The sequence below is a fragment of the Daktulosphaira vitifoliae genome, unplaced genomic scaffold, assembly GCF_025091365.1.
Source record: "Daktulosphaira vitifoliae isolate Bord-2020 unplaced genomic scaffold, ASM2509136v1 Scaffold_2, whole genome shotgun sequence".
Lineage (NCBI taxonomy): Eukaryota > Metazoa > Arthropoda > Insecta > Hemiptera > Phylloxeridae > Daktulosphaira > Daktulosphaira vitifoliae.
The window spans coordinates 12,374,652-12,400,827 of NW_026099573.1; the positions used below are offsets into that span (position 1 = coordinate 12,374,652).

General features: G+C 24.1%; 3 protein-coding genes and 1 long non-coding RNA gene across 10 annotated transcripts in view; 3 read left to right on the forward strand and 1 right to left on the reverse strand.

Annotated features, from left to right (window-relative positions):
• Positions 1-643: 643 nt before the first annotated feature.
• On the forward strand, positions 644-3,419 carry LOC126898955 (coatomer subunit zeta-1-like). Of its 2 annotated transcripts, XM_050673387.1 has the most exons (6): positions 644-713; positions 799-850; positions 1,391-1,636; positions 2,953-3,086; positions 3,145-3,235; positions 3,293-3,419. In XM_050673387.1, the coding sequence occupies exons 2-6, from the start codon at positions 833-835 to the stop codon at positions 3,338-3,340; spliced, it is 537 nt and encodes a 178-aa protein (XP_050529344.1). In that variant the 5' UTR covers positions 644-713; positions 799-832; the 3' UTR covers positions 3,341-3,419. The 2 variants fall into 2 exon arrangements, with proteins under 2 accessions (XP_050529344.1, XP_050529345.1); XM_050673388.1 differs by having other exon boundaries at positions 702-850.
• Positions 3,420-4,205: 786 nt separating this feature from the next.
• LOC126898945 (DDB1- and CUL4-associated factor 7) lies at positions 4,206-8,567 on the reverse strand. Its single transcript, XM_050673371.1, has 9 exons — positions 8,290-8,567; positions 7,911-8,029; positions 6,129-6,270; positions 5,941-6,039; positions 5,730-5,852; positions 5,244-5,367; positions 5,037-5,188; positions 4,865-4,982; positions 4,206-4,738 (listed from the first exon to the last, which is right to left on the reverse strand). Exons 2-9 carry the CDS (start codon positions 8,015-8,017, stop codon positions 4,563-4,565), a joined length of 1,041 nt encoding a protein of 346 aa, XP_050529328.1. The 5' UTR covers positions 8,018-8,029; positions 8,290-8,567; the 3' UTR covers positions 4,206-4,562.
• A 109-nt stretch (positions 8,568-8,676) lies between these two features.
• On the forward strand, positions 8,677-25,041 carry LOC126898917 (uncharacterized). Of its 6 annotated transcripts, none has more exons than XM_050673304.1 (23): positions 8,677-8,820; positions 8,902-9,089; positions 10,084-10,229; positions 10,668-10,913; positions 11,822-11,906; positions 11,968-12,189; positions 12,425-12,526; positions 12,724-12,831; positions 12,944-12,970; positions 13,080-13,139; positions 13,949-14,023; positions 14,115-14,192; positions 14,271-14,345; positions 14,703-14,783; positions 15,183-15,272; positions 15,336-15,431; positions 17,974-18,086; positions 18,224-18,418; positions 20,189-20,344; positions 22,884-23,031; positions 23,094-23,265; positions 23,329-23,488; positions 23,573-25,041. In XM_050673304.1, the coding sequence occupies exons 2-23, from the start codon at positions 8,910-8,912 to the stop codon at positions 24,777-24,779; spliced, it is 3,822 nt and encodes a 1,273-aa protein (XP_050529261.1). In that variant the 5' UTR covers positions 8,677-8,820; positions 8,902-8,909; the 3' UTR covers positions 24,780-25,041. The 6 variants fall into 6 exon arrangements, with proteins under 6 accessions (XP_050529261.1, XP_050529259.1, XP_050529262.1 ...); XM_050673302.1 differs by having other exon boundaries at positions 8,678-8,820; positions 11,968-12,195; positions 23,573-25,034; XM_050673303.1 differs by having other exon boundaries at positions 8,698-8,825; positions 11,968-12,195; positions 23,573-25,039.
• A 183-nt stretch (positions 25,042-25,224) lies between these two features.
• Positions 25,225-26,176, forward strand: part of LOC126898961 (uncharacterized) — a 2,379-nt gene continuing 1,427 nt past the window's right edge. The window contains exons 1-2 of the long non-coding RNA XR_007702436.1: positions 25,225-25,475; positions 25,539-25,628. This is a non-coding gene — a long non-coding RNA (uncharacterized LOC126898961). The remainder of the gene's footprint in view (positions 25,476-25,538; positions 25,629-26,176) is intronic.

The window sequence follows — 26,176 nt, forward strand, 5'->3', positions numbered from 1 at the left end:
TTAGCGATTTTTAAATTTGTAATTTTTTTGGATATTTCCCCCATTTGCGGGGAACGAGGGAATTTTTTTCAATTTTTAAGGGTAATGTCTTCAACTAGATACGATTTGTGATCTTTTAACGTATTTTTTAATCATGAATTTACTATTTATTGTAAATGAGTAACTATTTTTAAGCGTTCTTATTGTGGTATATCTAAATTATCCACGACCTTTAATTATGGTATTACTCCCTAATTCGGATATGCCGTTATAAAGTGTTTATTTTTGAAGTTTAACACTTAATAAGTATTCACAGATTATCCTGATGAATTGCCTATAATTTAGTATTTATTAAAACAAAATATACTCTGATCTTTAATATTGATATGATCTTTAATATGATTCATCTTTAATAAGAAAATAACCACATTTGATTAAAAATAAATTATAATAACTAAAAAAAAATAGTACTTTCTTTGTTTGCAAAAAAATATTTTCTTTTATTAATTTAGTTATAATTTTTTATGAATATACTGCAGACAAGATTAACTACGATAAAACTTTTAATTAAAAATTTATTAAGTTCACATTTTTTAAGATTTTTGTCTTCCATTTTTACTAGCATTTCAGTAAAATTGTAGGCAATTTATTTTATCAGTAAAATGATTACGTGTCAGGTATATTTTTTTCAGTTATAACGTTGTAGTTATTTAATTTTCTCTCATTTTAAAAATGTAATTATATATTACTGTTTTTTTTTTAATTAAATTGAATTTTAAATTTAATAAAAATAACTTTATTGTTTAATATTTTAAATAGATTAAATTATCAAGTAACAATTACTTCAATCTTCATGGATTGTGCTTTGTTGGTTAGTACAAGAGTTAATTAAAGCATAAATAAAGTTTAATTTAACACTAGTACTATACAAATAATAAAACTTGATGTAATCATTTTATAATAAGTCAATTTTAATGTTATTAGTCTATGTTTAATCTTTTTCTTATTTTACCTCGCCCCTATCCTAATTATTTAGGGTCGACCATCCTTATCCTTAAATTCCTTCTAACACGATCATTATTTACGCTCACATCAGCCGTCCTTATATCACATTCAATTACATCCCTCTATCTCTTTTTTGGTCTTCCTCTACCTCTTCTTCATTTAACATTAATTTATATAACTATTCTCACAGCTTTCGATTCCTCTCTTCTCATAACATGACCAAACCATCCAAGTTTATTTTCTCTCATCTTATCTACGATTGACGTTACACCTATACTCCCTCTTATATGTTCGTTCCTTATCTTATCTTCTCTAGTCACTTCACTCATCCATCTAAACATTCTCTTATTAACTATTACATACTCTTCTTACTAATTTATGTTTAATACAATGATTAATTATTTAGGAACCAACCCTATACACCATCAAAGGAATTTCTATTTTGGATAATGATGGAAATCGAATACTAGCTAAATATTATGATGATAATTTATTTCCCACAGTTAAAATTCAGAAAGAATTTGAAAAAAACTTATTTAATAAAACACATAAAGCAAATGCTGAAATTATCATGTTAGATGGGATAATATGTTTGTATAAAAGTAATGTGGATTTATTTTTTTATGTTATGGGTAGCTTACATGAAAATGAGGTAATTTAAATATTTCATATTTTTATCAAATTAATTACTTAATTTAATTTTTAATCTTTAAATTAACAACTTAAGAGTACTGTCGTTTTTGTTTTTCTTATAATTTATTATCATTTATCACTTAAAAACATTTAATTATAAAAAAAAAATGGTCAAACACTTGATTTAATTATCTATATGTACGTTATCTTCTCAGATCTGATCATTGTTTGAGTTATAGAGAACATTTACTTATTACTGCTTTAGTTGTACCTTTTTATTAATCTGTAAAGTACAACAAATTTATCCCACTACTCCTTTCAATTTCTCAGACTCGTTATGAAATATATTATTTTATTTTGTGTGACAAAATCATCCATATATTTACAAGATCATTAATTTTGTTGTCCACCATTTACATCTGCAAAATGTATAATTCTACCATTTACCCAATCGCAGACAACACACATTTGTATGTTATATAGAAATTAATTAAATGGGTAACAAGTGTGGCCTTAATAACAAGGCATTGCCTTTAATAGATGATAATGATTTAATGAAATTATAATGAATACTTTTTGATTAAAAAAAACTATAAGTTCTTTTTTTTTTTTTTTTTTTGTAAACTGGATGAAGTGTTTTGATAATACTTCATATATTTTCTTTGCTTACAACATAATATTTTATTTTTTTATGGTAGGCGTTTAAATGTCATGTCAAAATTTTATTCTTTTCAATTTTTAATAATATTCTAAAAAAATCTGACTTCATCATTTCTACAGCAAATTAAAGCTACATTTTATTAGCTTTAAATACAATGTACTTTAAGATAAGAAAGAAAAACTATCTTGAATCTCAATTTCTAAGAGTTGTTGTGAATTGAAGCCAAAAATTCTTACAACTTCCTGTAAAACTTGGCAATTTTGTAATTTTTTGCAATGTAACAAAAAATTTGCATCATTTTAAATTATTTTATATGAAAGCGTGTTTAATATATTTGATTAAAAAAAGAAAAACGTTCTGGTGACTTTTCCTCTTATAAGTAATTGGCGTTTCATATTAAAAACTATGTAAATCTTAGTAAATATGATCAATTTTTTAAATTTGTTTATAATACACATACAAGTATTCATACTTGTATATGTACTATTCATATGACAGTGAAACTGTCAAGTATCAATTAATACTAATTTAAAAAAGTTTCTTAACTCCACTATGCTGGATCTTGACTGTACTTTATATTTTTATTTATTTGTATTTTATAAGGTAATATATCTTTAATAAATTAGTAAGTAACAATAAATATCTGATTAAAATTCTTTATTTTATTCTGTTAGTTGCTTTTGATGAGTGTTTTGCAGTGTATGTTTGATTCTATTGGCCTAATTCTTAGAAAAAATGTTGAGAAACGAGTGATTTTGGATAATTTAGATGTTGTTATGTTAGCATTAGATGAAATTTGCGATGAAGGGTAACTAGACTCACTAAAAGTGAAATTTAAAAGAGCTTTAAATAAAATTATTTTATAGAATTATTCTTGAAGCTGATTCTGGAGCTGTTGTACAAAGAGTAGGTTTACGGATTGATGATATACCAATAGGGGAACAAACAGTTGCTCAAGTAAGTTAAAAATAGTTGTTATATACAATATATAATGCTCAATAAAATTTTTTTCAGGTTTTCCAATCAGCTAAGGAGCATTTAAAATGGTCTTTATTAAAATAAAGATTAAAAATAATATATAGTAATTTGTATATTATTTTTATTTTAATTTCTCAATAAATTATTTGTTGAACTATTTTAACAGTTAAAATAAAATAATATTACTTTTTTTTAAATTTTAAAGTCATAAAAGCCAATAAAGTCTTTACTCTTAAAATTTGAAATAATAAGGAAATTATTAATGTAATATAATTTCAAAACAGCAAGGGCTATTTTTTATTTATAATTTAAACACGTATATATAAATAAACTACATTTTAAACATTAATTTATTACAAGTTATTGCATTTTATAATATATAATTAACAATTTTTCAATTAAATTTGACATAGAAAATAAAAGGAAAAAAATCACAATTGAAAATTTATATTTATAATTTAGGTAATTTATTAATTATTTACAATTTAGTAGTTATATATTATGTATTCTAATGTATTTTGGTTATTATTCATGGAGTTTAAACATACTTATTTTTATTGGAGCCAAACTTTATTTAAAAAAATATATTTAAAATATAACATAATAATGGGATGAATAAATAACTATACATTCATATGGACAACACCCTTTATTAAAATAATACATCAAAATTAGCTAAAGTGTCAAACAAAAAAGTTGTTTATAAATTGATATTCAAAATAAAAATTCTTGTTTTAGCTGTTTTATCCATATTCCACCAAATGAGAAGTACAAAATAAATAATTTAACTAAAAATTTAAAGTTTTTGGCTAAAGGTAGTGAAAACTAATAAAAGAAAAATTAGTCAAAATTCTCTATTTCAAAGTAGACACATTTTTTACTACTTGTAATATATACCTAGGTGGTTTAATTATATTATTCAGGAGTTTGTTTAAACAAACTTGAAGTCTTCAAAATTATTTTATCTTACACATAAGAACATTCTTCTTTATGACAGATACATGCTAAAGAATCGTCTAAGTGTGATCAACACACTTAAGGCGTTAATCAACTAAAATTAATATTTGCAATTGACAAAGTCATAATTAATGATTATGAAAACTCAGAAGAAAACAAAACAAGAAAAAATTAAATAAATCACAATATCTCATAAATCATTTTCAACAAAAACAAGCAAATAAAACTCTCTGTAACTTTAGATATATACCTTAATTAACCAGATTAAGTTTTCAGAGCAATGTATGGTATCATGACAATGGTAAAATTTTATATAAATAATAATATGCCTTCAACCAGTTCACCATTTTTACACTCTAAGTATTTCCAGTGACTTATTATAGCAAATTGCAATCCAATCTGGCTGTGTGGCACCCCATTGTATTTGGTTAATTTCACCTTCAGCAGCTGTGTATGCTAGTATTGGATCTTCAATTGCTCTTGGCATTTGCTGGATATCCCAAATTAACGCTTGATGATCATCACCTAATCAGATAATATTACAAGTGTGCATATACTATTGTTTTTTGAATAAAATATTATTAGAAAACTTTTTTATTGAAAAAATTCATAGAATTTTATTTAAATTAATAAAAATAGTTCTTAATTTACCTGCAGTACAAATGTGACAAGATGAATGTGGAGCCCACGCAATGCCATTCACACATGCTCTATGATTATTTAATCTAGCAACTGGTGTGCATGGTACTCTAACATCAAGTATAATAACCTTAAAAATAAAAATTATATTATACAACATATATATTTATATATATATATTTACCTCGCATGCATCCATAGCAACAGTAGCTAGATAATTAGGATCCTGTTTATTCCAGGCAAGTCGAAGTAAAGGAGAGTGCTGTGGGTCTTCATATATAATGGTAGAATGTTCAAGGTGCCTCAAATCAAACATTCTTACAGAACCGTCAGCTCCTATATTAGAACCATACATTTAATAGAGCTAATACAAGAATTCTGAATAACATACCAACTGAAGCAAACATATCTCGGCCACCACCAGCACGACTAAAAGCAATATCATAAACTTCTTTATCATGAGCAATTAATTGTGTTTTTACATGTCCAGCAACTGAGTTAATTCTTCCAACAATCTGTATAATAAGTTATATTCAAAAAATGTTATTATCATAAAAGTTAATTTAAATTCAATATTTCGAAACTATAAAATAATGGTATTTTATAATTAAATATGATTAATTATATACATTAAAGCTTTCTACATTTATTTCATTATATCTTTTATGCCAAATTAAAAACTATCCTTTTTTGTGTGCTAGATCATTAATATTTATAATTCATAGCTTTCATAGCTCATTCATTCAAATGAGTCTGTATTAAATATGGAAACATTTTATTGTAAGTTATTAAAAAATTTAAAATTTTAATATAATTTAACTAATGTACATTTAAATTGAAAGAAATTAAATTTTTAATAATGTAAAATAATAAATACCTGTGTAGTTTCTAAACCCCAAATTGTACAAGTTGTGTCAATACTTGAAGTACCGATTAAATTAGGGTCAACTTCATTCCAATCAAATGATGTGAGAGGTGCACAGAAATCAGAATTTTTATTCTAAAAATTTAATAAAAATGATCATTTAATGTAATTTAAAAAATTGATCAAATAATATAAACAAATATAATTAATATTAATATATTACATTATTTAATATACATTCTAATCTTGTTTCTGGCTCTCCAGCTCTCCATATTCGTAAATAATCACCACTTGTAGCTAATAAATCAGGAAATACACCTTTCTAAAAAATATAACATAAAAAATAAAATAATTAGTAAAATATTAGCTTTACTATTAAAAATTAATTTTAAATAGAATTAAATATATTACACTATCAGGTATCCACATAATTTTGGTGGTAGGATATGGGTGATCAAAGGTGCTTTTAGGGCTGAATTCAGATACTTCTTCATCTAATGATACAATTTGAACTTTGTTATTGTATTCTTCTACAAAACTGCCAATAGCTAATCTATTAAGTTTTAGATTATTTAATTCATTAATTGTATTTTTAAATGGGCAATGTGTAATATAAGTAAATGGAATGTACATCTAGTGAAGAAAAATTATAAACCAATAATAATGACATAATATAGAATCATAATACAATTAAATAGAAATTCTTTAATTATATATATATATATATATAAAAGTACAGATTGAGTTATTAGCAAACAAATCAACATTAGCTTTATTTACTAGTTGTATTAACCTATTTATGGGTGCATTCTGACTATATTTTGATTGCTAAAATAGTAAACAGAAGGTGTTCAACTACCTAGTACTACAGCAAGTGTCAGTAAACTCATTATAATTCATTATCAACAATAAATAATAATTCATTAACGGTAATAATTAAGTATTATCGAGTTTCATAATTTAGAAAAAGTTTCAACTTTATTTCTTTATCATAAATTATTTTCAAGACACCAACAATTAAAATGGTTAACATTATCTTGCAGCAATAAGCCATCTATTAAGGATCGTATAATGCAAAATATTTCATTAGCAAAAAGTAATATAAAAGAGTTGGTAAATATAATGTCATTGATGTAAAAATTAATAGTAAAAGGCTACAAAGTTCACCTTTCTGGCATTCCAGAACTAACTTTAAACATATAGGATTTACAGTTTTTGAGTTTAACATTTTGAGACTTATCAGAAGTGTAAAAATAAGCCATCAATAAAAAAGGTCACATATACCAGACAAAAGTAACTTGGAAAAAAGAATATTGTTATTGACTTTTTAGATAATATGAACATTGTTGATAAATTTAATGTATAGGTTTTGTTCACCAGAGTCTAACCGCAATCCAAGATCATACATGATTTTGGAGAAACACTTTCACTGCTTAACTGCTTAAACCGATAAATTGCAAGAATTTTTAAATTTTTAAATAATTTCAGTTTTACCTACTGGTGAATAAAATTACATATATACAAGGACATATATACAATATATGACAATTTACTCCAACGGTTAATAGAAGTTGGATTAATTTTAATACCAATGGTTTTTAACAGGTCATATACAATATAATTGATCCGATGAGATAGAAGATTGGATATTTGAAACATTAAATAAAATTATATTTCATCTTGTAATTGACAATCTGTAAGCTCAGATTAAATTGTCACTATATTAATATCAGAAGAATTAGTTTAGGTATTCTCAATAGCCATAATTTTTACTTTAGGCTGCTTAATTTTTCTTTTCAGAAACCTGTTTTCAATAATAACATTAGTTATTTAACTAGATAGATTATCAAGTTTAGATTCAATAGATTCATATTTTTTATCTTGATATTTGATTTCATCAAAACTAGAATTCATTGAATAGACAATTTTATTTTGTGATTTTGTTAGATCATTTACCATTTTACCAAGTTTGTTAATTTTTTCATTAAATTAATCAACTTTTTTTTTTGAGCTATCTAATGTAAGATTTGTCAATTCGCATTACCTTTTTAAGCATATAAAGAGAAATTAGGTGAATTAAATATAATTTGATATATAAAATAAAATAATAATAAATATATACTAGAATGTCAGATGCAACACCAAATAATAAAAATTTTTTAGTAAATTAAAAATAAATATTTGACTACTTACCGAAATCGTTTATCAGGACGAACTGACCAATTCATACTATACAGGGGCCAAGGTGCTTCATATTTATAAATTTCTTTACGCTTAGGAGTGGAACCATGAACAGCCATTATAATTTTAATCTTAAAAATATTATTTATTGTTCAATAAAATTAATAAAGTTATATTTACGATATCATTTATGATATATATAGTTAAGTAAAATAAATATGAAAGTTGTTATTACAAAGATATTTATTAAATGCTTGTCTTTTCATAACAAAAATATAATGGTTAATATTTTACTAATTAAAGAAATCACAAAACGACTGAATCTCGAAATAATAAACACGATTTAAAATAAAGAATGATTACTCGTTTTTGACAATAGTTATTTACTTACTTATATCACAAATACTACAGTTATGAGGTTGTTTTTACTATCTCTAGTTTTTCTTTTAATTAATTTTTTTGGTTTTTTCCCCTATACATAGCTGCAAATTTTCGAAGTATTTCCTTGGCACTTCGCCGGTGCAAGCATTTTTAAGGATCGTTTCATCAATTGTCAAGATCAAACGATAGCTATAAAATTACAGTAAAATGGAACCAAATGACTTGAATCGTCTCAAAACTCTAGGTATGATTAACTAAATTAATTTTATTGAGAAACAGAGATTAATATCAGAAATCTTAAAAAACGTAAACAAACGACGCGAGCATGATAATGATTTGGAGTCCGGAGTCTGCCGGTCAAATAGAAGCTCAATGACCTCCACGGCGTCTATATGTTATCAAAATTCGATAACGTCTCAGACATGTAACGAGGGAGGAAAAGTTTCATCTGGAACAACCCATAAACAAATATAGTACCTGCTCATATTCAAGCTATTTACATTCCGAGTAAACTTAAATCGATGTCGTTTAAAAATTCTTAGTAATGTTCGATAAACTAACAAATATTATAAAATAAACATAGCAAAATAATTCAATTGCTTATATTTCTTTTTTTTGATAGATATCGTCATGTATGCTTTGGTGAAACCTGGGAAAACTTCGTCGTCGCGACAGCGCAACAATTTACAACAAAATGAAATAAAAAAAGAGCCCATTATTGATCCTGGAGATTTTAGTCAATTATCAGATTCAGACGAAGATTCTGTGACCGAAATTGTAAGCAAATATTTAGCTAAAAGGAACATTGAGGTAAGCTTCTATTTTAAAAATTATTTTTAACTTGAACTATGGTCTGTTATGGTCAATATTATTTTATAAAATAATCAACACCTAAACTTTCTTTTGTACNTAAGCAAATATTTAGCTAAAAGGAACATTGAGGTAAGCTTCTATTTTAAAAATTATTTTTAACTTGAACTATGGTCTGTTATGCAATATTATTTTATAAAATAATCAACACCTAAACTTTCTTTTGTATCTCATAAAACAATAGAATTCTACGTGTATTAGTCAATATTTTAATACAATTTAAAATTAAATTATTTTTTAATACAGCAATGAAGCCATTGATGTAGTATTCTTTTTCATTAAAATTTAAGACCAAATACTAGTATAGTATTAGTTAAATAGTTTTACCTATTTATCCATCTAACTTAGAAGGATATTAGAGTTATTAGCCATTTTATTATTCAAGTAAGCCCACTGAACATAAAGTATAATTTTTAAATTAATAAGAATGTAAAAAACTAGAAGATTATATTTCTTACAAAGATAAAATCAAAGTCAAAGTTGGTATTGAAATATATATGACAAAAAAAATTATTTTAACCATACTTACATGAAATAATAATAAAAATTTATTCTAAAATTTCAGTGATAAAAAAGGTGAATACATCAAATATTTTTCAAAAAATTATCATCTAAGCGTGTCATTAGTCGCTTAAATCCTTATAAGCCTTTAATCTACTGGTCTCCATTTTACCAAGTCCTAATTGTATTGTTTTTTTTCCTATTAAAAAAACCTAATAATTGTATACTTTTTTACTCAGTTTTATTAAAGTCTTAGAACACTATTTTTTACTAGTTTTCAAATGAAATTTTGATTGTGAATGAAATTCTACAATTTTTTTACTTAATTATAATCAACTACTTTTTTTATACATTTTTTCACCTAAAGTAACAAAATGTATAACATATTTTATTGAAATAAAAGAGTTATGTGTTTTTTTATATTATTTTTCAGAGTTCTTACATTACTAAACAAAAAGTGACTAATAAAAATGTTATGGAATATATAAATATGCGTTTTGTTCAAAGCAATTTTAGAACTTTAGGATTTCATGATCCTAATGATCAAAATCTACCAGAAACATGGGAACAATTCCTTGAGTAATAAAACATTTTGCTATTTATACATATTAATAAGAATAAAAGACTTTGGTATATTTGATCATTTGGGGGGGGGGGGGGAAAGTACTTTAAAAATGTAAATTTCCCATTAATGAAATAAAATTGACTTAAGCCTTTTTTTCATGTTAATAAAGATGTTTATTTATATTTATGCACTGCTACAGTAACTATAGGGTTAGCTGAGGAAATATTCTAGTAGAAAACCTTTTTGCTTTTGTTTATTTATGGAATATTTTGCGTGAAGCAAAAAAAATTTTATTAACACGGTGGGCCTATATTTATTTTTTATTTCTGATTTTAGGGCCATACAAATTTAGTTTGAGTCAGTATAAATGCTATTTCTAGTATTTTATTAAAAAGCCTTACTTATTAGTATAATAAATACTTGTTAGTTAAAAAAAACTTCTATATTTTTAGATTCGAGGAATGGTTAAAAGAATTACCAGAAAATTATCAAAAGCAGCTTAAACATATACGATTTCCATTATTTTGTCATCTTTATTTAAATCTTCATTCAAAATACAGTATTGAAGATTTATCAAGTTTTTTAAAAACATTCAAATATTTATTTCAAAGTAAAAAATCAATATCATTTCTTAAAGAATTGTTGAAAATAAATGAAACTAACAATATGAACAAGATAAAAAGTATTACAAAATTTAGGTTGGTAAGATTATTTTATTTATTACATTAAAGTAGTATAAATAATCATTTAATTAAATGTTTATAACTAATAATACATTACTGGAATATCATTTTCTGTAAAGAAATGGTCTATTATAGATNAACTAATAATACATTACTGGAATATCATTTTATAAAGAATATCCCTTCTTTAGATTTTTGAATTTATTACTATCTTTAGCCAGTCTCCTGCTACCAATGGAATTTTGCTAGCTCTCATATTTTGAAATTTTAGCAGTTTGTTTTTTTAGTTTAGAGTTGTTTATGACACTAACCTACATAGAGGAAGTAATAAGTAGTGTATAGTTATTGAAATCCCTAAGTTATATACTACCTGTAAACTAAAACTTCTAGAGTCCTATGAGTGTTTTATCATGCACTTTTGAATGTGAATAATGGATTTCATCTTAAAAAATCTAATGTATACAAATTTTACTTAACAAAAATTATTATTAATGATCGGTATCACAGAATTTTATATATATATATATATATATTTTATGCAGTCAATTTACAAAATTCGTTGTTTTATTATTTAAAAATATATATTGAAAATAGGAAAATATTAGCAAATATAAAATATAGAATTGGCTTAAGAGAGTTTTCAAAACCCCTGACATTCCTTTTAAATATATTATTGATCAGTAACTTAATTTAACCAGTAGGCAAATGTATTACTTGGCATTTGTCAAATGTCTGATCACCTCTATAAGAGATTATTATATTATCATATAATTNTTGTCAAATGTCTGATCACCTCTATAAGAGATTATTATATTATCATATAATTTCATTTTTACTATTTTCCCAAATAACCTCAAGATTTGCTTCTCAGAAATTGGATTGAATCATAGACTTTTATATAATTTTTAATTTTATATTTACAGAAAAAACAAATATATTTTTTACACAGATGATAGTTGTTATATGTGTTTTTGTGATTTTCTTGAAAATCACCATATTATAAGAAATGTAAGTTTTTTTTACACTTATTTTGTGTTGTTAAAATTGTTATCAATTTTACTTTCAAAAGGTAATTCATGAATGGTTTGAAGTGAATTATATTACTAACAGTAATCATGAAAAAGCTGTAGAAGAATTTTTTGAAAAAAATATTGTGGAAGGATCAACTTCACTTGATAGCAATATTGTAGGAGAAAAAAGAAAATTATGTGAAACAATAGCAGAACAGAACTCTAGCACTTCAAAAACAGAAGATAGTGGAAATATAAACCATATAGATGAGTTAAATAAAGTAGATGTTAGTGTAATAAATAAAAATAGACTGTAATGCCTCTTTAGTTTTAACTTCATTTATTTTATTAACATATTTAGTGTTTACATAAAATCCTTTTGAAAAAATTACTTTTCTTTCCTTATACATTTATTATACATTTGAACCACTGTTACACATCTTTACATAAAATAGAATTTTATTAAATAACATGTTATTTACACTATTATACATTAATTTCACTTTGATTTTTTAGAAAAGAGTCTCTGACATTTGTTCTTATACAGAAACTGATAATACAGATAAAGACATAATCAAAACTTCAAAAGATTCTATTAATACAAATATGGAAAATTTGGTTAGTATAAATATATATTTACATTTATTTTATTAAAAAATAGGAATCCTATTATAAATGTTGAATATTTGGATGAAGTATTTTCTTTTTCTATTAAGAAAATTATTTTATCTTAAAACATTTATCAAAATATAATCATTAATCTATTTGATTTAGATTTATTTTTTATTGCTTTTGTAAATATAAATTATTTTAAGCTAACAAACGTAAAAAGATCTTCAAGCAAACATACAAAACAAGTCAACAAACATCAAGCCAATGAACTTCTAAATGACTCAACTAAAATTAAATTTAAAACTATAAAAGTAATTTTTCTATACATATTAAAATTATTAATATTTAATTTTATTCTTATGTTATTTTATAAACATTAATTATTCAACCGTTATGAATGGTAATTTTCATACTATTAAAAAGGATCACGAATGCACAGTTTTCAAAAAAGTAAATATTTTTAATTTAATTTTATTCACTTTAAACTATTAATGCTACATTATTATTTTTATTCAGTAAAATAACTTAACTAATTTTATTTCTATCTTGTTTGATTAAGTTTAAAAATGACTCTATAATATCTAATGAAGGAAATAAATCTTGTCCGGAGGAATTTCAGGTACATATAATTACAACAATTTTGTAAGCCTTTTTCAGAATAATTGTTTTATAATATTTTAATTTTTAATTTTCTTTAATTTTTTAAGATCTTTGGTTTAAATTTAATTGACAATTTATTTCAAGTTTTATTTGCTTTATTTCTTTTAATTAAAATCTATAAGAATTATTATTTTAATATTAATAATTTTCTTATTATTATTTTTTTTAAATATTCAATTATAATATGCTCTAAAAATAACATTTTTTAATTTTTGGCATTATTGTAATTTTTAATGGAATATTAAATTTTATGAGTATTGGCCGACCCCAAGTAGTTTGGATTAAAGCGAGGAAAAAGAAGAAAGAAGTCTTATGAGTATAGTAATGCTTTGACAGAAAAAATAATTCATACTAAGGGCCATACAAATTAGAAAAGATTTTTCTTTTGAGAAGTTACTCAAATAATTATAGTATAAAAAATAATCTATAACTTTTTCTATCTATTTATATTTCATATTCATAAACTAATAAGCCAATTATCCCATTAATCTTTAATTAACACATGCAATGTTGAACTTTTTCAACTCTCTTTTGGAATAGACGTGTACAGCCCATGTAAAAATTCATTACTTATACAAACTAGTTCAAAGATGTGTAAGGATTATTATGTACTCTGGATTATAACTATAGTTTTTAATATACAATATATTTTTTGTGTCTTTAAAGAAAAAAATAAGTTTATAAAGTGATTTGTTATTTTTAATGATTTTACACTTTTAATTATTTAATTTTTTTTTGTTTCACTTTCTTTAACATTTTTGCAATTAGTATGATGATAAAAATCCAGAAAAATCAAAATATCTTGAAAAATTTGCTAGTGATAAAAGTTCAAAAAAGAAAAAAGTAATTTTTTATATTATTTTTACTTAAATTAAACTTTTAATGTATTTCATTATATACATAAGTTTATATTTATATTTATTTATTGTTCAAGAAATCATCTAGGAAAGAAAAAATGTCTTCACATTCCAAACAACATTCTGCTAGCTCAAGTAAAACTTTATTAGAAAAAGTAACTGCTTATTTTATTTTTAATGTGTCTTTCAAAAAAGGAATAGAAATACAATATATTTTTTAATTTTCATTCAAGAAACAGTTGAAAACCAGAATTAGGCAAAGAATTTATGAGGATAGACCTTCAAAGAGAAGTTCCAGAATAAGCATTGTAATATTTTAATTTATTTACATTAATTTGACATAATTTGATATATTATTTAAGTGGAAACACATTTGAGTTAAAAATAATTTTAATGAAATATTTGTTGATATTTAATGTTAAATTAATTAATTTTTTTTTTTGTATTTTGATGTTACAATTGATTTAAAATTTACAATAAACATATTTTGTAAACTTTAATTTTTTTTTAACTTCATTTTTTATCTAATTTAACTTGAGAATTACTTGTTTTATTTAAATTGTTATCCCTTATTAATTATTTAAATTTGTATGAATTCTTAACTTAATATCTTTTTTTTACTTATTAACTTAAATTTTATATATATTATTACCAAATGAATCAAGATTGTTGGAAAAGATGGAAATATTTTAAAACAGTATAGCCGACCAAAATCTTCAAGCAAGCATCATTCAAAAGTGAAAAAAGTAATATTATGCTGATAATAAGTATTTTTTATTATTAACTTCTCAAATATTTTAAATAAATTAAACATTCACTCCACTTGTTCCCTTTAAGATGTTATATCTACATAAATGATTGAAAATTAAAATGGATTAGTTTAATATTCTTAATTTTAATTTAATTCTTGTACTTAAAAAGATTTAATGTGTGATTATTAATTATCAGTAATATGTTTTAACATTTTTATTAATTTTATTACAAATTTTATATAGTTTTCAAAAAAGTATATTTTAAATTTTCTTTTAATGCTCATATTAAGTTAGAAAAATGTTTTACAATATAATCAAATATAACTCTACCATATTTCAAATCTTTAATAGTATAATAATAACAAAAATTTGATTTTCATGATTTTTTTGAAGATGTCTAACTTAAAACATAAGAATATTAATGATGAAAATAATAGTAAAACTGCTGAAAATAACTTAAGAAGATCAAGAATATCTTCAGAAGTAAGTTAATTATAATTTATCTAGTCATACTATTAAAAAATTAATAATAATACTTTTTAAAAGGATACAACTAGTGATTCTAATGATTCTTCACCAGAAAATAACCCATACTTAGATTTTATTAATAATGAGTTCAATGTTTGTTCACGTTTACGAAATGTAAGTTTAATTAAATATTTTCATTTATTTAATATTTACACAGACATGTATAATTGTGTATATATATATACAGGGTGGCCCAGTATTCACTGACAACTTAAATAACTTTTATCTAGTTAATATTTTTTACTTTTTTTTTTGTCAGTGAATGTGCAGGGGCTCTACAGGTATATACGTAATATATCTCATGTAATATCTTTAAAAATACAAGTGTTACAAACAAATTTTTTTTTTAATCATTATGAATCTTTGATGACCTGTTTCACAAGAAAAATTAAATTTCTATTATCATTATTTATACTTAGAACTTGTATCAAATTTAGATTTTTAAATGGTAACCCCATATTATTTTTATATATTTTTGTTGAGATAAAAAAAAAAATATTTAGCAAAAAAATAAAAAATTATGAATTTTTAATAAGATACGCTACTTAAAAATTTGAGCGTTTGTTGGAGCGGTGGTCACACTAGTTGTTGACAAAACTCTAGTGTTAAGCCGCGCCTACCGCGGTAGGTGAACGGATGGGTGACCATGCGTGCGCTTTTACAGTGGCAAAATAGCACCATGTTCTCAGTGCAGAAGGCAACGGGAAACCACTGCACTTAAAATTTCCCCAGGATATACCAATGGTATTAACCAACCTAATGGTTGTAAAAAAAAAAAAGAACTTAAAAATTTATGATATTTGATGAAAAAATTCAGTAGTTTTTCCAACACGGTCACATTATTATTTATGTGGCGATTAGAGCTACCGGTTTACTGTGTCAACACATGTAGTCAGAATAGCCCTTATCGATATATGACTTATAATGTTCGAGTCTGTTATAACTTTTCTTTAATAAACCCTAAACTTTATAGATCCGGCAAACACTTAATATTAAATAAAATAAATTATTTTTTTTATTAAACCAAATCTAATGGTATAAAAAAAAAATAGGGTTGCCATTTGAAAATATGAAGTTGATACAAGCTTTAAGCTTAAGGGATGGTGGTAGAAATTTAAATTTTATTGCAAAACACCTCATCAAAGATCCATAATGATTAAAAAAAATTTGTTTATAACACTTGTATTGTTTAAGATATTATGTGAGACATAGTTAGCCAATCACTCTGTATATATATATTAATATATTAGAGTAGTCCTTAATTTTTAAAATTGGATTTATTCTTTTACTATTATCAGAAGTATTGTTTGATTTTATAGCTTCAACTATTTTAGTTTTAGTTTTAACTGTTAAATTAGTATCAAAAAATGCTAATGCCCATGTTTCAGTGGCTAAGTACTACGAATATCCACATAGATTTTTTAAAGTTGACTGAGGTATATTTTTATCTATATTTTGATAGTCAATAAGACTTTTCAAAAAATTTAAGTCTTGAGAAGGAGCTAATGAAGCAATCAGTGTACCAAACCATGCTTTAATATATAATTAAATGAGAAATATACAAATATTGCGTAAAGAATTTTCTTCACTTTTTGATAATTTAAATTGATCATGCAATATAAAAATTTTTAGTGAATATATGGCTTTAGATATTCAACGAGCATGATGCATTGCTAAAGGATATTTAAAATAAATGTCACGAGTAGGAGTACCACCAAGAAATACTACAGCAATTCTTTATAATCGTATTTGTTATGAGTTTTGTTTAATTTATCCATATAAATGGCTAACATATTTTGTATATCATTTAATTTTTCACTAACTATTATATCATCTAGGCCAGTTTTAAAAATATTAATATTAATTTTTGGTCAAAATTGTTTAAAAATTTGAACTTCTGAACCAGACGAAACGACAGAATTTATATAAAATGCAGCTTTATGTATGATTTCATAAATATGATACCAGCAGGGAAATTAAATAACATCATGTTCTAATAGCTGTTTAAAATTTATACACGCCTCTTTTAGATGTCCCTTAGACTGTTTTACGTATTACTTTAATAAGTATAATAACACTATCAATAGCACACTAATCGTTTGTGAAATTAAATAGTAAGAAAATTATATATTTATGTTATTGCTTTTAAGGTATTGTTTATTTATAGAAATACCACTCATGATTATTGTTAATGTTTAAGTATAATACTAAAATTTCATGTTATAGAACAACTGATTAGTAAACACATAGAAGGACAATTTTTTAAAATAATTTTTGTTTTGGTGTTACATAATCAATGATTTTTAGTGTTTTTTAACAAATTATTGTAAAGAATTTTACATTTATTAAATAAAAACATAAAGTAATAGTTATAGTAGGTTAAATTATATATTATAGCCCTTAATCGTAACCTTATAAATAATTTCAATGAAATATTGGTAAAGAACTTAAAAAAATAATTTCATTTAATAAAAACATATTTCATAATTTTTAGGGCTGGGGGCACGGGTTAAAATTAATTAATCAACATCAAATTTTATGTATATTTTTTATACCTATTGAAACCATGTTGAAGGACCACTCTAACATATATGGATATAATTCTTTTAATTAAGTCATTTTAAAATTGAAAATAAATTTTTATATCTGTTAAAAGAAATTTATATCATCAACCAAGAAAATTCAAGTTACCAAAATTGATGTGAAAAATCTTGAAGATGATATTCATTTATGTAATATGAAACAAATAATCTTGAAAAATTGTGAAAAGTATGTGTCTCATTGAAACAGATTTTTTTTCTTGTATATAAATTAACTATTACTATTATATTTTTAAATAATAAAGAATAACACTAATAATAAAATTTATATGTTGGACTATCAAAATGTTAATGTTTTATTGTCAGATGTACATGTGCCATGCTGTCGACTAATCAGAAGTTTGTTGTTGCTGGTAGTATAGATTGCAAAATATACCTGTGGAAAAGATCTAATACTTCGGTGCATAATAAAATTAGTATCTTTGATGTGTATGAAACTGATCCTAATAAGAATACTGACATTAACTTCAAAAGACCCAGTCCAAAAATACTTAATGAAACGTGAGTTTATTGGAAAAACAATTTGTGTCAAAACTGTTTCATTGTTTTAATTTTTAATTTATTTAATCATTTTTATTATTGGAGAAATATGTTCTTTAACACTATTAAACTTATAAATATGTTGATACTACTGTGGTAAAATTAAAAGGTGAATTTCCTTATATTTTTAAAATCTTTATTTATTTTTCTAGTTCTATTTAACTTAACACTTATGCCAACAAATTTACCAGTCATCATAACACTTGGTAAAGTCTTCTTTCTGAATGCCAATCAAAGCCTTCTGCAATTTAACTTTTATCTTCTCAATCGAGTCAAAATGGTGTCCCTAGAGCCTTCTCTTGAGTTTGCTGAATAGCTGCAAATTACACAGAGCTAAATCGGGTGAATAAGCAACTTGTTGAAAAATATTTGTTGAATGTGTTGGCATAATGTTTACAAAAAACCAGCGTCGTGTATGATGGCACATTATCCTGGTGTAAAACCAAGAGTTATTTTGCCATAACTCTGGCCTATTTTTGAAAACAGCTTCACGCAAATGATACATAACACTTATAATAATATTCCTTGTTAACAGTTTGGTTCGTCGAAAGGAATTCAAAATGGACAACACCACAATAATAAAAAAAAAAAAATTGACAATATACCTTGATTCTTGAGCAATTTTGATGTAATTTTTTCGGTTCGGGCTCGCTTTTGGCATGATATTTAATTACTTGATCTACTGTTTAGGATTCATAAATGTAGATCCAAGACTAATCTCCAGTTTTGATGCATTTTGCTACGTCCTGATAGTATGAAAGCATTGTTTCACAGATACTAACACGACAGTCTTTTTCAAAAAAATAAAGTGTTTTTGAAACCATTGGAAAATTTAACTCTCTTAAAGCATAATTTGTCACACAAAACCGCCTGCATTAATTCAAATGATATGCCCAAACTATTAGCAATGTCTTTAATAGTCAATCGACGATTTCCATTTTTTTGACTTGCTTGATGTAATGTTCATCAGTCGATATTTTAGCTGATTTGACATCACATTCTTAACAACACTTATGAGGTCAGCCTTTACTCGTTGTACCACTTATAAACATTCTTTGAAGACAGAGTTTGATCCACAAAGGCTTTCTACAACATCCTCATGGTTTCCACAGCCGAAATTCTATTTCGCAAACAATATTTAATGCAACTTCTTTGTTTAATAAATTCAGACATTGTAAATCGCAGAATTCACTTTTAGCATCTCACAAAACGAAGCATGTCTCAAACACTAACAAATATTTTGACATGAAATTTGACACAGATGTCACTAACAGTACTACCAACTTACAGAAAAGAAAATTTACCATTTGGAAAAACCTAGGAAGTTTAAATTAAACTTTTGCTTTTCAATTTTATCATAGTAGTATACTTTTTATTTATTTTACAAATTAATAATTCTTTATTTATAAAATAACAGCAGTCTTTTCAAACACTTAGTTAATGTGTTTGTCTACTTCTAGGTATAGACCAGTCCTTCACCTTATTAATTATGTCCTTGAAAGTAATTCAATCTACCTGTACAATTTATAGAATATATACTACATACTCTTAGAAAAATTGCAATTTTACTATTATCTTTGTTGTATAAGTGATTAAATTATTACAAACAAAGTTGATGAAGATTTATCATAATATTTTATAATTAATTTTCTTAAAATAAAAAGTTTTTATTTGTAAAATATATACAAAATAATTACCCTTTTAATTTTTACTAAAATTTTATTGTTTAAGGTTCGATAAAAGTACAGCAAAAATATTATATGGACATTCAGGTTCTATATTTGAACTTGGGCAGATTCCAAGAAGTAATATATTAATGTCGGTTTCGGGTGATGCTTCAATGAGAGCTTGGGATATGGAAACAGGTCATTGTTTAGAAGTTTTTAAGTGAGTTGCTTTAAAAAAATTATTACTTGTATAGTTTCAGTTTAATTTATTACATTTATAACATTAAAAAAAAAGTAAAGTACAGTAATCATTAAAAGCAAATAACAGAATATAACAAAGAATTTTAATTTTTAAACATTAATTTATTAGAGATATATTATGTTATAGAAAAAAAAAATAAAGTACAATAGAAAACCTGAGCATAGTGGAGGAGTTAAGACATTTTTAAAATTAATATTGATTAATTAAAGTTTTACACCAGTAATTAAAATTACTGTGGTACACTTTGATGCATATTTGATAGAAATAAAAAAAGTATTCATCTATTTCGTACTTATTACAAATATTTTAGGCGAGAAAAAGTCAGTTATTTGTTGCCAACAATATCAAACACTCAACATAACCTTAAAAATAGTTTATAAAAATACAATTTATGATATAAGTCAAATACTATTTTTGTTGAATTAGGAAACTGAATACTCAATTTATAATATAAAACCAAAATTTTAACTTTCAACTTAAATAAAAAAAGGGGAAAAATGAAAAAGCTTAATTGAAAAAATAATAATAATAGTATTCTTTAAAATAATTACTCTAAGAATATATTTGTTAAAAAACAGTAAAGGATGAATTTATATTTTGGTGTAACGTTCGTAAAGTGAATAAATATTTCTCACACCCTGAGAAAAATACTATTTTAATCAATTTATAGTTATCCATAGTAATAAGGACAACCAACAACCATTCTATACATTTTCAAGTTACTATTATAGTTAGTATTTTTAAAATATATTGTGATAATACATAAGATTATGGACATTTTTACTCAATTTAGTTGGCAAAAGTTACTCCATACCCACATAAAAAATTTCTCTGAGATTGCCCTTGCCTAAACCATTTTGATTATCTATCTATTCTTACAAACAAACTCTTAAAGAGGCATTTATTAATGTCGTTAGAGTTATTAGACTGTATCCTTACGTCCTTTTCATTTTAATTCCTGATAATGGCATCAGAATCGATTTAAATCTATCTGTGTTTAAATTACTATAATTAAATACTTCTATGCCTAAAGTATTAAAAAGTTATTAAAAAAAATTAAAAATGTGATTTTTTTATTTTTTATATAGGCCAGTTGAATTTAAATTGTTATCCCGAAAAAAATTTTTTGTAAAATAATTATACAATTTTTCATCTATTTATATACATATATTTCTGAAAAAACTTGTTTTTCAACATTTTTATAAGTATTTTATAAGCTTCAATATAAAATATATTTTAATGTGTTTAGTATTCCGGAAGTTTATTTATTTTAGTTAAATTTTATAGAACTTTTATTAAAGTTAACTATATTAACAAATTAATTTGATTAAAAATGTAATTGAAGCTCCGAGTATTTGTATATAATTATATACTAAAATATTTTGGACTTGATGAATATTAAAAGGTTTTATTACATAGATAATATTAAACCAAACTAATTTTTAATAGTATAAAGAGTCTTTATCTCTACCTAATCTTAAAATCTAGTTTAGATTTAAACTTTTTTCTAGTCATTCATAAACTTTAAACAGCTGTAATTAGTTATAATTGAACTTTATAAAACAATCTTTTCAATTGAATGAATCTATTGATGTAAAATTTCAGGTGTAATAATTCTTTATAATATTGCTTTCATTATCACTTAATAGAGTTATAAATTGAAAGCATCATAGCATATCTTCTTCTTACGGCATTTTAATACATTTTTTTAGTTGATTAAATGTTCATGTGATAGGGTCTTAAAATGGTTCGGTTGCATATTCTCAAATCCACTATTCCCACATTTTTTCCCAAATCCATTTTCCCTGTGAAAAGATAGATTCCTTGTGCTACCTTATTATCAGTCTACGTCAGGAAAACTAGGTAGATGGAGTAGATACCTCATTACCGTATGTGTATGCGTTTCTAGTGAAATGAGCAGTGTAAATTTAAAGTTAAATTAAGTTTAATAAAGTTAAGTTAAATTTAATCCCACCCATTTAAAACATAAAGTTTTATCAAATGTTAGCAGTTTGGGTAACAATTGATTTGGTGATTGACTGTAAATTGATTTATTTACAACTTTAAAATATTAATAAAATCAAAGTATTAGACCAAAAGTTGTTACTGACCAGTCATTTTCTTAATTAGATCATTTTCTATTTTATAAGCTAGTTATATATATATGATACCATTTAAAAAAATCAAGTTAAAACCTGTATAATACATAAGGGATGAATGTAAAAAAAATTTTATAACAGAATCTTAATTTTGTAACAACTAAAATATAATTATTAGCATTAGAAAATTGCTCTGTATTTAAAATATATACTAAAATATAATAAAATATTTTAACAGATTTAGAATTAATTTTTAAAAATATTTTTTATTTTGCCTCATATTTCTTTTTTATAAAAAATATGTTAAAATTTATTGAATATTCTTAAATAATATTAAATATATATTTATCTAGCCATATGTTTACAAATATTTATAATTATATATTATTTTATTTTAGTGGTCATAACCACAGAATTTGGTGTCTTGATATATGTAGCACAAGTTTACAATTAGCAACTGGCTCATCAGACTCTACTGCTTGTTTGTGGTACATCAATTACAAAAAACCATTACGATTTTATAGTGGTCATAAAGATGATGTTTTGGTTTGTATAGATAAATCAATAAATTTTATCTAATGTATGTTCATTATGATTTTTATTTTTAGTGCTTAAAATTTCATCCAAATCAATTATACTTAGCTACTGGATCATCTGATAAAACAGTACGTTTGTTTAATATAATTGATGCTCAATGTGTCAGACTCTTAGAAGGACATGGTGATTTTGTAAACTGTTTAGATTTTCATTTGATTGATCCTTGTACTTTAGTATCAGGGGGTAAGAAAGATAAAATCACACATTTCATAATAATTAAAAAAATCTAATTATTTAATTATTCAGATTCTGGAGGTGGTATTATTGTATGGGATTTGCCATCAGGCTTGCAAAAATGGAAAATTTATGTTGGGGAAATTACAGTTGCTGATGTTAAATGGTTATCAAATACTATATTATTTGCTAGTCTTGCCTCTGGAATTATTTTAAAATGTGATATTACAAGGTTGTTATTTTGTTAATTAGAAAGTGTTATTGTTGAAATTTTACTATTGAAAATTAATTTATTATATGACTCAATCATTTTTAGATGCTATCAAGAAAAATCTAGAAAAATACCCGGTTTTAAAACAAATTATGGACGTCAAATAAATATGGTGAGAATATATGATCAATTTATAACAATTGGTTTATCAGGTGTACCAAGTGTTCCTAAATTAAAATGTAATACAGCTAAATTAAAAAAAGAAACTCAAAAACAAGAAGCAACTCAAATAAATTCAAATCCTCTTAAACACTTATTTTTTCCACCCGGAGTAGGAAAAATGAACACATCTTTCCCTGCTTATCAATTTCTTAATTCAACGCAGACACCTAATGTTTACCAACTAAATACTCAACCAATGGGTTATACAACTGCCATTCCACAACAACAACGTCAGTTAAATAAATTAAATAATCTGAGACCACCTAGTTTTTCGACAAATCAACAATTATCTCAAAATAGTTTTATTAGTAAATCACCTGATACCAACATTCAAAATACTCAGGATTCACCTCAACTACATAAAAATCTTAAAAATCCTCAATCAAATAATCAATTTAATACTCATTTAGTAAATGCTAATATACAACAAACAAATCAACCACAATATCGATTACATATAGCAAATCCACAACATGCTCAATCACAATCTCCTACTGTATTTATTTCTCAAAATTCTCAACTACATAGTGGGACAAATGTGCAACAGATAAATGTACCAGTACAGTCATCATCTATACTTGTTTCTCAGCAATCTCAACCTACAACTAGTTTACAGTCATTAAATTCTCAACAAAATACTTCCAATATATTGATTTCACAATTTTCACCTCAAGAAAATATTAATATTCAACAACAGTCTTGTAAAAACTCTTCTTCTAATAGTTCATTGCAAAATAAAAATATCCAAAAGTTACTATCATCTGATATTAATGTACCATGTTCCTCACCTTTTGACAATTCTTTAACACATCAACAAAATATTGTTTTGCCAGACAAACAAATAATGTATTACTCATCAACAGCAGAAATTGATCATCAACGATTACGCAAAGCAGTTTTTGCACAAATAGAACGACAAAATAAAAAAAAAACTCTCAATGATCAAATAACATCAAGTAATACATTAAATAGAACAACATTTATATCAGATGCTACATCAGTGCAGCCTACTGTTACTTGTACTATTACTTCTACATCTGCATCTAAAATTGATTCAACTAGTACACAAACAATACAGCCACATCAGTAAAGTTAATTATTTTTTGATTTTGTGTCACACTAATGAAATTACTCAGTGTTTATTTACTTATTTTTAATAATTGTATAATTGTTATATAGAAAAACCAAAATAATTTTTTAAATTTAATCTAAATACTATAATGTACCTGATACAATTAATAAAAACTCGTGTAAAAAATTAATAGTTGAGTATAAAACTGTCTTTTAAATTTAAATTTAATTAAATATATTCAATGTAAGTAATTAATTATAATTTATTGTCTAATATTTGTTATGAAATTAATACAATTGTACTTTCCAAACAAAATTATTAATTATATTCTAGTCAATACAAAGTTAAAATACTATGTATTATGTATTATTGTATTATGTTATCATAAATACTTCTTATTTATTACAATATTTATAAATAAAAAAATTACAAAATTTGTAATTCTATTTAACAGTATTTAGTATCGAATAGATATTGTTGTTTAAAAAACCTTAGACAGTTTTTAATTTAATTTCGTATTTTTAGGTTTAAAAAAAATCTAACTTTTCATTTCAATTTACTATAATAAAGTACTGAAGCTATGTTTAAATTACTTATTAGTAGAACTTTATAAGGACATTGTATGGTTATTATCAATTTTTAGCCCGTAACATATTAATAATACTACGACAACCAGGAAAGAACTGATTTATTATGACAATACAAATAATGCAAGTAAGTAGTTTCATATTCTTAATATCTTTCAAATATCAGTTAATTAAAACAAGACTTTATCAGGCTATAATTTAAAGTGCAGTTCAGAAAATTTTTTGCGTAATTAAGAGAAACATATTTGACATCAGAAAATTACTAATACTATAAATAAAAGTAAGCTACAAAATACATCTAAAAATATAAGTATTTTAATAGATTTTTTTTTTAATTTTGAACTAAAGAAATTACAGTATAATTATTTATAGATGACAAAAGCGCAACTTGATCTAAAGTGAGTGTCTCTAGTGGGGCACTTTGAGTTTGAAAACAACCATTTTATAAATTTTAGTAAGCTTTTTTTAAAGCAAACTTTTAAATTTTGACATTATTTAAAAAAAAAAAATCTTAGAGAAGCCCCTTAGCATCAGGAATACACATTATTCTTGAATTTTTAACTATGTAATACTTTTTAAGTTCATCCCTTATGCTTTGGAAGGGGGTCAACTTTGTTTTTTTAAACGGTAACACATATTTTTAATTTAATAAAATGTTTGAGTTTTTAATTTAATAGTAAATGGAATTTGAATTTTTAATATAACTTGTTTGTTTGTAAGTTTGTAACTCCACGCGGCACGTGTTATTATGTCGCGTATCCCGTCGTGTATGACCTTGAGACTATACTGTTGTAACGCATTCGCCCCACCCCGCTCACCACTCGTAGA

What these genes read in the sequence shown, in the direction of transcription:
- LOC126898955 (XM_050673387.1), top strand. An exon ending in GTAGCTTACATGAAAATGAG is followed by an intron (nt 1,637 to 2,952) that starts GTAATTTAAATA and finishes TTATTCTGTTAG; the next exon opens with TTGCTTTTGATGAGTGTTTT. An exon ending in GATGAAATTTGCGATGAAGG is followed by an intron (nt 3,087 to 3,144) that starts GTAACTAGACTC and finishes ATTATTTTATAG; the next exon opens with AATTATTCTTGAAGCTGATT.
- LOC126898945 (XM_050673371.1), bottom strand. Translation starts at nt 8,017, where the DNA reads ATGGCTGTTCATGGTTCCACTCCTAAGCGTAAAGAAATTTATAAATAT. An exon ending in CGTCCTGATAAACGATTTCG is followed by an intron (nt 6,271 to 7,910) that starts GTAAGTAGTCAA and finishes AAAACTTAATAG; the next exon opens with ATTAGCTATTGGCAGTTTTG. An exon ending in TTATGTGGATACCTGATAGT is followed by an intron (nt 6,040 to 6,128) that starts GTAATATATTTA and finishes TATATTTTTTAG; the next exon opens with AAAGGTGTATTTCCTGATTT.
- LOC126898917 (XM_050673302.1), top strand. Translation starts at nt 8,910, where the DNA reads ATGTATGCTTTGGTGAAACCTGGGAAAACTTCGTCGTCGCGACAGCGC. An exon ending in ATCACCATATTATAAGAAAT is followed by an intron (nt 11,907 to 11,967) that starts GTAAGTTTTTTT and finishes TACTTTCAAAAG; the next exon opens with GTAATTCATGAATGGTTTGA. An exon ending in ATCATTCAAAAGTGAAAAAA is followed by an intron (nt 14,784 to 15,182) that starts GTAATATTATGC and finishes ATTTTTTTGAAG; the next exon opens with ATGTCTAACTTAAAACATAA.